General features: G+C 39.5%; 3 protein-coding genes across 4 annotated transcripts; 1 reads left to right on the top strand and 2 right to left on the bottom strand.

The window, feature by feature from the left end:
- Positions 1-4,939, top strand: gng3 (guanine nucleotide binding protein (G protein), gamma 3). Its single transcript, XM_006799454.3, has 3 exons — positions 1-386; positions 1,242-1,341; positions 3,422-4,939. The coding sequence occupies exons 2-3, from the start codon at positions 1,243-1,245 to the stop codon at positions 3,548-3,550; spliced, it is 228 nt and encodes a 75-aa protein (XP_006799517.1). The 5' UTR covers positions 1-386; position 1,242; the 3' UTR covers positions 3,551-4,939.
- Positions 4,940-4,997: 58 nt separating this feature from the next.
- On the bottom strand, positions 4,998-8,133 carry banf1 (barrier to autointegration nuclear assembly factor 1). Of its 2 annotated transcripts, none has more exons than XM_006799456.3 (3): positions 7,997-8,133; positions 7,046-7,185; positions 4,998-6,595 (listed from the first exon to the last, which is right to left on the bottom strand). In XM_006799456.3, exons 2-3 carry the CDS (start codon positions 7,169-7,171, stop codon positions 6,449-6,451), a joined length of 273 nt encoding a protein of 90 aa, XP_006799519.1. In that variant the 5' UTR covers positions 7,172-7,185; positions 7,997-8,133; the 3' UTR covers positions 4,998-6,448. The 2 variants fall into 2 exon arrangements, with proteins under 2 accessions (XP_006799519.1, XP_006799518.1); XM_006799455.3 differs by having other exon boundaries at positions 7,046-7,210; positions 7,997-8,128.
- A 194-nt stretch (positions 8,134-8,327) lies between these two features.
- On the bottom strand, positions 8,328-11,219 carry prdx5 (peroxiredoxin 5). The gene is made up of 6 exons (XM_006799457.3): positions 11,012-11,219; positions 9,708-9,842; positions 9,493-9,624; positions 9,300-9,338; positions 9,153-9,217; positions 8,328-8,658 (listed from the first exon to the last, which is right to left on the bottom strand). Exons 1-6 carry the CDS (start codon positions 11,105-11,107, stop codon positions 8,553-8,555), a joined length of 573 nt encoding a protein of 190 aa, XP_006799520.1. The 5' UTR covers positions 11,108-11,219; the 3' UTR covers positions 8,328-8,552.
- Between the last annotated feature and the right edge of the window lie 1,809 nt (positions 11,220-13,028).

Raw genomic sequence — 13,028 nt, 5'->3', positions numbered from 1 at the left:
CAGCCCTGCTCCATGTCAGAGATTGAAACCTGAGAGATTCCAGTTGGCCCCAATTTCCTCAGCACAAACGTGGTACAATCCACCCACATTAGAAAACCTTTACCAATGCTCCCCCCCTCCCTCTGTCTGGCAGGTACCACTCACTGCCGAGGGGGTTATCCTATCCATCCACCGCAAATCTAGCCCTCGTTGTGGCAGAATTGCAGTGCATTGGACTGTACAGAGCAGGGTACCATCCAGGCTGTTGTCTGTGAGGGGTGGGGTCCGGCTACACTCATACCACCAACCATAAGCTGACAGAGGGACACCAGAGAGGCAGAAAAAGACAGGGGAAAAAAGAGAGAGAAGAGGGGGGAAGACTGCACCTGAAGAGGAATATAATACGGGTAAGGAGAAAAGGGGGGTGGATGGAGGGAGAAGGAAAAAGACAATGGGGAAAGGTCCAGAATGGTTCAAATAGATTCTCTCCTTTGATGCTATGCTTTTTCCCCATTCCCTTCCTGCTGACAGTCCATTTAATTTCAGTCCTTTTTCCATCTGTGACACGTTTTTTCCCCCATCAGTTATATGTGGGCATCATTTCGTGAATGGCTGCAGTGGTTATTTCATTCCACATTTGATATTTCTGTGCCTGTTCCCGTTCATAGTGGGAGAATCTGTGGGCTATAGTGAATGATGCTTACCATTTGGCCCAGTTTGTGTGTTGCCTTTTTTTTTGCCATTTTTGAAAATATATGGGAATTTGATCCCATATCAGATATCAGATGACATAATGTGGCAGCTGTGCCGATTCGGTGACACAGTATTGACTGATATTTATAATATCTGGCTTCATGCTTGCGTTAAAGTCCAGCTTGCCTAAATACATAAATAATATAATGCAATTTTTGAGCACAGTTTTTTTTTGTCATATGCTACTTAAGAGCTCTATATAATGTATTTGTCTAAAAACTGGTTCTCATGTGTATTCCATTTGATTAAGCAGCTGTTATTTAAAAATAATAATAATAATAATAATCCTCTTAATAAACCTGTATAATGGCAATGAATAGTGCCACCATAGCTCACTGCAACATTTTTAATATTTTTCATGGCTCTAAAAATCCATTCAAAGTGAAGGATGCATGCAACACAAAAACAGTAAGATGATAAATTATTTTCTTTCATTTCAGTCAAACAAATGCACAAATCTACTGAATGCTTTTCCTGTCTCTTCTATACGTCGCCGTGTTTGTGGCTAGGATGAAAGGAGACACCCCAGTGAACAGCACCATGAGTGTCGGCCAAGCCAGGAAGCTGGTGGAGCAACTGAAGATCGAGGCTAGTTTCTGCAGAATAAAGGTGAGGCACACGTATTTATTGTGAAGTTTGGTCCAAAACAGCACAAACGAAAGTTTTCTACTTTAAAAAAATCAAGGAATTCTTTGATATGTTGTGATAAGTCAGTTCTGTCAGTCAGATGCTAATAATTGTGCCACACAAACTAAATGCAAGTTTGGTTTGAAGCTTTTGTTGTAAGCGATGATGGGTAGGCAGTGAGGACCTTCTCAAATATACTTTAAGTAAAGGGTTCCCACTGGATGGTGTTTGGCTTGCATGATGTTCCTAATTGCATCAAACCCACCTTGCAGAGACACGTTGCCTCTTTGTAAGAAATAATCCACGAGCGTTAAAATGAGCAGGAGGCAAACTTGTCTCATGCTACCATGAGAGCAAAGTTTTAGAGATAAGTTTTATCTGCTGGCACCACCACCAATAATTAGAACCTGAAGCAGAATGTTTGTCTTCGCAGAGGTCCAGCACTCTTTCAAAACTTTTGAAACATCTGGCTGTTCAATGTAAAGGTTGAAATTGTTGTTAGAGAGAGATCCACATAAGGAGCACAAGAGCTAAATAGTAATTCAGTTAACGTTCAGTTACTTTTATGTTTGCACATTTCATACTCATATTTAGATTTTATTAAGAAAACTATCCATTCATACATACAAACATCATTTCACGGTCAATCAAAGCAATTTTGAGTCAAGTAAGAACATATTGAATTTTAATTGTTGTTGATGTGTTTGTGGTGTTACTATGTTTTATCCTCTTTACATAATCTACAGTAGTATGTCCATACAGACACATTCAAAATTTTATCCAGCTAATTTTGACCCAGTTTAGTTTCTGGCTACTGTGTTTGTGCGTGTGTGTGTGTGTGTGTGGGGGGGGGGGGGGGGGGGGGAGGGGGGGGTTTGGGTAAATATTACAAGTCGTCTCAAGGTGCTTTATCTCGTAAGACAAAGGACCTACAGTACAGGATTAGAGAGAGAAAACAAACATCAGATGATTCCCTAAGAGTAAAAACTTAGTGACAGTGGAGAGAAGGAACCCAGTTTTAGCAGGAAGAGACAGAAACTGTGGAGCATGCGGGATAAAGAGATATCCAAAAAAAAAAAACCCCAACAACACACATTTCCACAGTGACATGGATGGACCCGGATGGGATGAGGAACACTGATAAACAGATTCTTTAAACAATTTTGGAAACAAAACTGGGAAAAAGATAAAGAACAGATCTTAGAAAAGAAAAGAAAAGAAAAGAAAAGAAAAGGAGAAAAAATGAGTGAGACAAGTGGGAAATACCAGCCATTGTTAAAACTATAAGCCAGTACAGTAGCGGGGTTTGTGAGGGTCCTACAAAGATTTCATGTTTACTGTTCCACAGTGTACCTGTGAAAATACAAATGAGAAAGAGCAGAGGCCAAAATAATGCTTATACATATAAACGATCACAGCAAAGATAACCCAGACATACCTCAAAAAAACAAGGATGAGGGTCTGAAACATCCATCGATCTTCCCATCCGTTTACTTATGTTTATCCACTTCAGGCTCATGGTGAGGCTGGAGCCTGTCCCAGCTACCATGGAGCAAAAGTTGAAGTGGACCCTGCACAGGTCACCAGTCTGTCGCAGCTCTAACACAGACAACCATTCCCAGCCACTCCTATGGCCATTTTAGAATAACCAATCTAACACACAGATCATGCAAACTCCACGCAGAAGGGCTGGCTGGTGGATTCAAATCGAGGATTTTCTGTCTGCAATGCCACTATACCACCCGGGTTAAAAGCAGCATGCAAAAAATCAATAACTGTCGCTATTAAAGCACCTTGAGATGACTCCTATAACAACAAGAGGCATCTCAAGGTGCTTTAAATTCATTTAATATTAATCACACAGTATTATAAGCAAGGATTTGGCGACTGCGGGGAGGAAGTCACTAAGTTCCTGATTTTACAGCGAAATTACCTGCAAATCACCAGGATCAGGGAGGGGCAGCCAGCTCGCTACTGTGACCACTCGGAGGCGGGATGAGGGGAAAGTGTAAAGGGGAAAAATGTAATTAAATGCTCTAAACCCCATCGTCTCCACCTCCAGGTATCAAAGGCAGCAGCCGACCTGATGGCGTACTGCGACGCACACGCCTGCGACGACCCCCTGATCACCCCCGTGCCCACCTCAGAGAACCCCTTCAGGGAGAAGAAGTTCTTCTGCGCTTTGCTTTGAGACAAATCAGGGATTGTTGTGATGAAAAAGTACAACTGTACAGTATGTACATCTATGTACAGTGTGTACATGTACTTCCAATCTGAATAAGACATTAATGTACTATAGTAACGTTGCATAAAAGCTGCCGATGTACAGTACATAACCAACTACAAAATGTCTTGAACTAAATTCTTATACTGCGAACATCTGTCTCAATGTTAGAGGAGGGCAAACAAGAATAATTTAACATTTAATCAATAAAGAGTTAGAAAAGTTGCTAAAAGTCTCAAGGGAAGGGGAAAAAACAAAGAGCGTTCATCTGAAAGGAAACACATGCATCTCATGCTCAAATAGGTTACAAGTAACTGCCAGAAGGGACAACATGATCACCAAGTATCTTAATTCTCCACCAGTCACAGGCAACAGATTCATATTGAAACTGGGAACCTAAATTACATTAGGTCTCAGCTCTCCCCATTTAAATTCCCCATAAATGAGAAGACTAATGCCGCGTAATCAAACACCTTTTCATTCTTTGTCTACTCGTAGGCAGAGGTCATAACACGTATGCTCCTCTCACAAGTAGCAGCATTTTTTTTTCTAATCTAATCTATTGTTGACCTTCGTCATTCACTGTTTAGCCCTGTGTTGGCAGTTACTTGTTTACAACTGGACACATGCAATTGATTTGGGGTTTTTTGGGGTGGGGGAGGGTATTAAGATTTTAGCCTCTTCTTTTTTTTTGCTCATTTCTATACTATTGCCGTAGTGTGGATGTGGACGTGTGTGTATGCATAGGTGCTACTGTGAAACTTGAGCAACAATTCTGTGCATCGGATCACTGTCAAATTGAGATTTTGTAGTTAAATAGCACACACACACACACACAAACCCAAACACATTCCAGGAGTTAAGGACTTTCAACATCTAATCTAAGCCACTAAAGTAAGGTCATCTAATCGGTTATTCTGAGCCTGTCATAATAATAATTTTCTAATTCTTTAAGACATTAAAATAAAAAAGTAAATGAAGCAGTCTTAATGTACTTTTAAGGACAAGTGTGCATCATTGTTATTTTAAATGATCAGAGGATCTCCAGAGCAGGGGTTCTTAGTGGTTTCCAGAAAAGTCATGGATCAACCAGTGTCACTTTCTCCATCTAAAGTACTGTCAGCTGTTAAGTTTCAACACCACTTTCATAAAAGGAAACGAAAAACTGCTCTTCTTCTCGTGTCCGTGACCTGGAACTTTTGGAAACGCCACCCCCCTGCTTTGGAGCATTCAAAAAGAAAAAAAAAAAATGAGTGACATATTTTCATCATGTTGCAAATATCAAATCTGGAGCTTTGGCAGAAAAAAGGGTAACCATGGAAACGAAGCACTGAAATAAAGCCTCCTGTCATCAAACATTTTCTGTCTCTTGGGGTGTTCTCTGATAAAATGCACAGGAAATAAAAAAAACATGTTCAAATGTGATACTTGCTTTTTATTGTTTTATAATAAAAGCAATAGAAAAGCTGAAACCTTTTCACAGTCAAATGCAAACACGTGGGCCTGCGTTATAACAAAAAGCTGCTACACACTGGTTACATCTTCATACAGCTTGATAACTGGTGGTGGGTTTCAGCATTTGAACAGAAGATTAGGGAATACAGTGTGAACATGCAGTGTTGTGGACATTATACTTCTTTAGACCAAGTTAAATGTTTAAAGTAACATGCATTAAGGCATCTCATGTCTAGAAATTCAAAGACAATACATCTAGCTCAGCTATGAAGACCTGACCTAAATATCAGGCTCACTGTTGTAACAAAATGCACACAGTGTAGGATTTTCATTTAAAGCCACTCAAACCAATAAAGGATATTTTATTTGTAAGTCACATGACAGTGGATTAAGAGGGTTTCTCCGCTCTTACTCAGCTTGTAAGTTGCAGAAAGAAAAGAAAGCCTACTACTTTTAACCTACTGTAATTAGCTGCTAACATGGTTTTGCTAGATCTATCACTGTGGGTTTGGATCAGGATGATGCTGTCTGACGCTCACCAACTCGTAACTTTGCTTTCACGACCTCCACAGAAGGTTTGCATTTTTTTTACTAGCAGCACAACTAGCTGTGATATCGAGCTTTCTAACAAACACAATATCTAAGTTACCAGCAATAGAGACACTTTTATTATTGAAAGTATTGTTTTGTTACATTGGCATCTTTATTTATATACATTTCAATCTTCAAGTCCAAACAAGCTTAGAGTAGACTAGATGTAGGACTGTGGTGTGTCTTCATTTGCAAGACACAAAGTTAAAACACTTCACATACATATATATATATATATATAAAAATCTCTAAATACCAGTGTCAGTTGAATCTTCTTTTTTAGGTTTAGTTTTCAGGTTTCACATTAAATTAGCCAAATCTTCTGCCAAACAGACAATCCTTATCAAGAAATCATTGAAGCATTGTTGATGGAATCGCAGTACATGAAACTGTGATATGATGTGCTACTTAAAAAAATGGACAACTCATATCAAACCTTCCAGTGGCATTTAAAAACAAGCAAATGGTGCAAGCAGCCCAAGAGCATCAGGTGACTACAGGTGTTAGTGTAGATTGTACAGGTAAACCATCACATTAAATAGAAAGAAATGTGCTGAAAAAGATGAAAACAAATCTTGAAGGTAAAAAGAGTTCACCTTTAAAACTGCCATAATGAGCTTAAAGTGATAACTTCTTAACGCACTGCCAACAATGAACACACTAGAAATTTACATTTTTTAAATTTTGAACAGAAAGTACACATAGTATTCCAATAGTTGGGCCACATGGATATTATAAGCAGGGGCTGAATTAAAAGAAAATCAGAAGAGGTAATGTACAGCTTGGACTTCAGAAGTACAAAAACAAATGACTGAATGTTTATAGGAAGGCATCGCACCATTCCTTAAGACAGCCATAGCAGTCACCTTGTTGTTTGACATTTGCTCCGCAAGTGTCCTTCAGCCAATCTCGGAAAAGCTCCTCGTCTTTCTTTAGCACTAGAAACTGTCCGAGGACGACATATGCCTGTGGAAGTGGATGTGAAGACACAACACAAGAATGTAATTAAGACCGATGTGCGAGTATCTAAGAATGAGCCACATCATCTGTTCTGATAACGAGCAGATTCGGTTTTTAACTGAACCTGAAAAACTGCACAGATGAGTATTTGTTTGGGTGTGTTTGATCCAATTCATAGCTGATTTGACAAGAGAACAACTCTTCTGCGACAGCAAACGTTTACAGATGTCCAGAAGAAAAACTGCAGCTTGTTTTTCTTTACATCACAACTTCAGTTGTGCTAGTTTTCCAAAAATAAGAACTAATCTGTTAAGTTTGTGTCAGCTGTGATATACTGCTGCTGGAAGTTAAGATTATTTCAATATTATTCAAAGTAATCAATACCTACTAGGTAAAATAACTTAAAATTACTGTGTGAATAAACACACTGCAGAAGCTAATCAAAAACCAAGTCACCTTGTCAAAACCCTTATCCTCCAGTCTTTTGCCAAGGACTTCTCCGATGCCTGCCAGAGCCATCACTGGCTTCTCTCCCATGGGCTCGGCCACAAAGTCTTTATGTTTTTGGGATGTCGATGACATGGTCTCTTTGGAGTCTGTCAAATAATAGCAGGTGCTAAACTGTAATATAAACAGATTTGACAAGTGAAAACAATACTTACCTAATTTCGTGAAAAGAAAGAATATTTCGTAAAATTGCAAATCTAATTTTACTTATTTATATTTTTATCAGTAACTGATAGACGGCACAGAAACTTCTTTAGACAGTAGTTGCACATGATATGGTTTAGTGTTTGGCTACTCATGTCAACTCTAGTTATGAACCAAGCCTACATTGCGAACATATCAACAAGTGCCGTATCTTTCTCTACAGCAATGACCTATTTTATGGAGCTCTGAGTGCTAATGATAATATATTTAACATCTGGGATTACCAACTGATCTTCATTACCGAGTAGCATCTAGTCAGACTCATCAAACAACTACACCCGTGAAATATTTCGGCTGATGGCTTAACGTAAGTGCAGTACAAGCAGAGTTGAATTGCGCGCGCAACACATTTCAATGCTAAGCGTTTTAGCACACCGAGCTAAAGTTCACTAGCTCCAGTTTATAATACTGCCTATTTTCCTACATATCCGCAGCTTCTTGGTGGGAGATATGTCTTTCTTAAAACCAGGGCTTGCTCCTAAAATAATCACAGACTATCAAGTTAATGCTGTAAAGCTAGAAATCAGGGGCTCATATTTTAGGCGCCTACAAATTAGCCTTACTTGAGCTAATGAAGCTTTAACGCTACTAATCTAATTTTTATTTTTCCTATGAAGCTCATTTACAAATAACCTCTTCCTTTGGGGCACGGTTGCGTTTATCACAACAAAAACCCACAGCTGCGTATCAACTTACCCGTTAGTGTCCCGTCCAAGCTTGATATTAACGTAGTTAGCTGAAAAGCTACGTGCTTTCGATTTCTGTATAAGCACCGGCGACCACAATGCAATGCGCAGGCTCTCTGCGGCTTCACGTCAAAAACCGCGTGACGTCACACGTCATTTCCCCCTGATTTTGATCTCGCAGGATAAACAGACAAACCTCTAGGGCATAACCAACTTTTAATGAGGTATTTCGATAATCACGTTTATCTTAAATTATAATAAGCACGTCTTCATTTTTGCCTGTCACACGTTGCTGACGTGGCAGACACTTTGTAATAAACAAGCAAAGAAAACAGTGTATATTGCTTTCAGTGTGCATTTTTATTAGCTAGGGAGTAACAGTATACACAGACTGATGCACCGTCCTTAGGATTGGCTTTCATGTCGTGGTTGTGCGCATTAATCATCTTCTAAGTCAGTTTCTGACACCAACATGGCATTTGCATCAGTCTTTGGATTGAGGAGGCGAAAGCTTAAGTGGGTTTATAACTGCAACTTTCACAGTAGCTCGGGGTGTGCGGCTTCTTTTATTCAGCTGACAAAATGCTGGAAGCCAGGCTGCAGGTCAGCCCGGTGCCATCTGGCTCCACATTGAGCTTCTTTACAACTCCGTCTTCCACCAACATAGAATATCTGAAACAACATGAAATACACACTCCAATCTACTTTAGTTAAGACAAACAAAACAAATAACAGTTATGTGGTGTGCAGTTTGTCTTTAATCAGTATGGACAGAGCTAAGATTGAAAAATCAGTAGAAACTTCACAAACACTGCAGTTATCTGAAACATTTGCACAATGAATCAATTGCAGTGGTAGAGGTGCAAAAGCAGGTAATGTGCAAAAGGCTGTATGTAAAAGCATTCATTTCCACTCACTCGCTGCTCCACTCTTAAGTGAGCAGTAAAGTTATTCTGGACAGCTATAAAGTCAAAATACTGTGTCATCATAAGTGTATTGTTGTGTAGTGACAGTGTTAGCACACAGAACTGCACAGAAAGTACTTATTATGTTCAAGGCAGGAATGATTGTGGGAACAATTGTGGGGCTATAGTGCATAAACTTTCTTACTGTGCAAACTTGTTATTAATAAAATTCAGGCATTTAAGACGAACAAAAAAGGTTACCTCTTGGATCGCTTATTCCCAAGTACCTGCACGATTTGATCAATGTCAAGTAACAGGTCAACTGCCTAAGGTAAAGAAAGATGAATTAATAGTTAGTCACTAAAGCTTCAAGTAGAGCTGGAATATAAAGCAGATATTGGTTTTTACCTTTGTGAATGCTCCAGTGGGATCAGCCAGCATCCGCACCTGCAGAGGAAAAGTGGCCATAAGCTCAGCATTACTGCATCCTTAAAGTTCATTTTGGCCATTTCCCAGTTCTTTGTCCAAGACTAACATGTCACAGAGCTCTCTAATTGTTCAGAAAAGCCATCTAAATGCAGGTTGTTCAGTTGTACTCTACCTTTCCATCAGCTCCATGCTCTTTTCCCCATGCAGCCATGACAAACGCATCGTTGACAGAGATACATGCTATTTCCTGTATACCTTTATTCTTCAGTTCTGCAGCCTGCTCCACAAAACCTGGGAGGTGAGTCTGAAAACAAAAAAATAAATAAATAATTAATAAGGTCAGCTGATTATCAATGTGCACAGGCACTGTTAACAGCGTGGACTCACTTTGGAACAGCCAGGTGTAAATGCTCCAGGTACAGCGAAGAGGACTCCTTTCTTCCCCTTAAACAGTTGATCCATAGCCACCTTATTCCCTGGCTCCCCCTCCTGGACCTCCACTGCAGGAAGATGTTCACCCACCTGAGGAGAGGTGAGATGACAATACAGAACAATGGTGACCTACATTTCACATTACTGAAGTGATTGATACTAATGTGCATGTCCCTGGAGGACATTGCATGCACTGCCATTTGTGTTACGTTTAGCTTGCACTTACACAGAAGTGCTGCAGGATGACACAGTGGAGGGAGAGGGGTTTTTCTCTACGCATGTACGTACGTACGAACGATAGATACAAAAACACACCCATCTAATATTCAGCTTCTTATTTTTTAATAAACAAGGCTTGTAGGATCTTGCACGACCACTGGGGGGCGACAAATCATACAATTAGAACCCATCTGTTCTCTGATTGGATTGTTAAATTTGTGATTGACATGACATTGACCAAATAGGTTCAAAATTCGTACTTGTAACTTGAGAGCAGAGTTTCACACGTATTTTTTGGCTAAGTACACAAACAAATCTTTTTTACGCACACACAAATCCTTGTTACACATACAAATCCTGATTTACACATACAAATCCGGATTTTCGAGTACAAAACTGATTTACAAGTACAAAATATTTATGACCACAATTTGAGCCCATAAAAAAGCCGTATCACCCATAACAAGAGACAATAATCTGAACTGCAATGCACTTGAGTAATGTTATCCTACAAAAGATGGGTTAAATAACCCAATGTTGCAACGATTTGCATGGCCGTGAAGTGAATTCAGAAAAGCTGCAAGTGACCCAAATACAACATATATACTTATACTTAGGTGCACATATACTGGCCGTGATTTTGGCTGTATTTAAAACAAACAAACAAACGAAAATAGCGGAATACTGCCTTGACGGGCCTTAAAAAGTACCATGAGTGTGCATCTATAAAATAAACAAGCCTAGTCGACTAAAGAGAAGGTGAGATTGATTTACACGCAAGCTACGCACAAAACGAGTTTAACAGGTGGGGGAGGAAGGTGCGGAGACAAGCACCGACAGGACGGCTGTTATTAACAACCGATAATTATGAAGACAACGCCTGTCACGGGGACGGAATTCACGGATAGTTAGCATCGTGAGCTACAAATAAACAACGTCACCGCTTTATTTAACAAGTTACAGTAAAACGCACTGACACAGTCGCATTTGGCTCGTGCATGTAGAGCATACCCGGCAGCGAAACGGCTCGCAAGCCTTACCTGAATCGGCATTTTGGATGTCGGAGTAATGTGCAGTAGTCTAGCGCGCTGGAGCACACGGGAACTTCTGAGTACAGCGGATGTCACGGGGAGCATTGTAGCTGTTTAGCAAGCTAGTTAGCAAGGTATTAGGAAAGCGGTTTGTGGGCTGGAGGGGTTTTATCATGCAGTGCGCGCTGCCTTAATTTCCGCTTGGGCACGCCCAAAGCTCACTTGTCACTCTTACCTCGGGTTCAGTTACCTACACTGCTGTCCCACATTAGGTCTGGCTGTAGGTACGTAGTTGCCAGATTTGGGCCCGCTAAGCCTTTATTTACTGCGCCATCTGCTAGCAAACCCACATGTCTACAGTTTGGGCTAGAGACTGAAAGTAGCCCGTGGAGCTATAGCAGTTCCGATAAAGAAAAATAACTTTGCAAAAAGCAAGGGAAGACTTCACCAAAGTCTGGAAAATGTTATATATGTGTGTTCTATAATTAAATATATCAATATTCATTAAAGGTGGGCAGATGGTCCACATATTGATTGTATCAATACCAGTGACGGTATGGGTATCGGATGGATGTTTTGTTTCTATCCTCCTAAATTCCCACTGAATTGTGTTAGTGATTTTTTGGAGGGGGTAAATGACAAAAATATACCTTATATGCTGGCTTTATGGGTTGAAAGTGTCAGCATTGGTATTGGCAATACTGGCCCTGCATTTACTTGGCATTGAGTCAGATTCCAAATTTGCAGTATCACACAGAGCGAATATTCATACTTTTATACTATTGGGCCTTTTTCACAGAAAAAACTGGGGGCCTCTGTTAAAATAAGTTTGATTTTAGTTACTAAATGCTGTAATACTGGGGAGAAATCTCTATTTGGGAATTACAGACAGAGTAGTGATGTTGAGAGGAGATCCAGGATTTCCACAACAACTTTTATATAGTGACTTTTATATTGTGAGTCAGCAGCATGTGTCCTGGGGCCAAATCTGGCCCTTTCCAAATTTTAATCTGGTCGCCAGCCTGTTCAGGTTCTTGGTAAATTTTTTGCTTTGTAGTAATTAAATGTAAAGGCACACCTACGCTGCAACTACAAGATTAGCTTACAATTTGCCAGTTAGGCTATATGATACATGTAAACAACATGATCAAAGGTAGTTGATCATATGATGACTGGCTATGGGAGACTTTTATAAAGATGTGCAGACAATATTAACAATTATTCTTTTACTTATTTTACATTTCTGTTTCATTATGCCCCATATTACCAGGAGCTGGTATATATTTTATAAAGGAAGGGGGCAAATATACGACTTGGAGGCCAAAAAAAAAATCTTCCAATCCAAGCCACTAGGTGGCGTTGGAGAATGGAAAAATTACAGAGGAGAGGGGCAAGAATTTTGCACTTCATATTACCATAAATACCATAAACCATTAAATATGTCCCTGTTGCTCACTATTTACTTTAAAAAAGTGTCTACAATGAAATATATATTTATACACACACACATTTTTTATATATATATATATATATATATATATATATATATATATATATATATATATATATATATATATATATATTTTGTTGATCTTGCAAAGTTCTAGGCATTGAACCTGCGGCATTGAGTCATAGGCTTTCTTATAGTGGGGGGGATCACATTAATATTAGCTTGATGAAATGTATAGTGTTCATATATCTTAACTTCATTTTTAACTTTACTTGTATCAGTTTTGTACATGTAGAACGTGTTACCTCACTTCTCTATTTTAGCATTTAAGTATGTCAATAAACTTCATTTAGGCCGCCCCAATCCTGAAAACTGACTGCAAAACCTCAGCAAATCTACTCCTTTTCTATTAGTACCAATCTAAATAACTACACTGCTAAATAAAGCTTGTTAAAAATGACTGTATCCAGTCCAGTGAATCAATATTAGGGCATGTAGGTCAGTCAAAGGGGGTGTAGAGACACTGGTGCTAAAGAGAAAACCTGGGGGCAAAGCAAGGTCCAACTCATCAACAGT

This window comes from Neolamprologus brichardi, chromosome 10 (genome assembly GCF_056152115.1).
Source record: "Neolamprologus brichardi isolate AB-2024 chromosome 10, ASM5615211v1, whole genome shotgun sequence".
NCBI lineage: Eukaryota > Metazoa > Chordata > Actinopteri > Cichliformes > Cichlidae > Neolamprologus > Neolamprologus brichardi.
This window is presented reverse-complemented; position numbering and strand designations above follow the sequence as displayed.

Coding starts and splice junctions, on each gene's coding strand:
- prdx5 (XM_006799457.3), bottom strand. CDS start 11,107: ATGCTCCCCGTGACATCCGCTGTACTCAGAAGTTCCCGTGTGCTCCAG. Junction 9,625..9,707: donor TTACACCTGGCTGTTCCAAA/GTGAGTCCACGC, acceptor TTTTGTTTTCAG/ACTCACCTCCCAGGTTTTGT. Junction 9,218..9,299: donor CCACTGGAGCATTCACAAAG/GTAAAAACCAAT, acceptor TCTTTACCTTAG/GCAGTTGACCTGTTACTTGA.
- gng3 (XM_006799454.3), top strand. CDS start 1,243: ATGAAAGGAGACACCCCAGTGAACAGCACCATGAGTGTCGGCCAAGCC. Junction 1,342..3,421: donor CTAGTTTCTGCAGAATAAAG/GTGAGGCACACG, acceptor CTCCACCTCCAG/GTATCAAAGGCAGCAGCCGA.
- banf1 (XM_006799456.3), bottom strand. CDS start 7,171: ATGTCATCGACATCCCAAAAACATAAAGACTTTGTGGCCGAGCCCATG. Junction 6,596..7,045: donor AGGATAAGGGTTTTGACAAG/GTGACTTGGTTT, acceptor CCACTTCCACAG/GCATATGTCGTCCTCGGACA.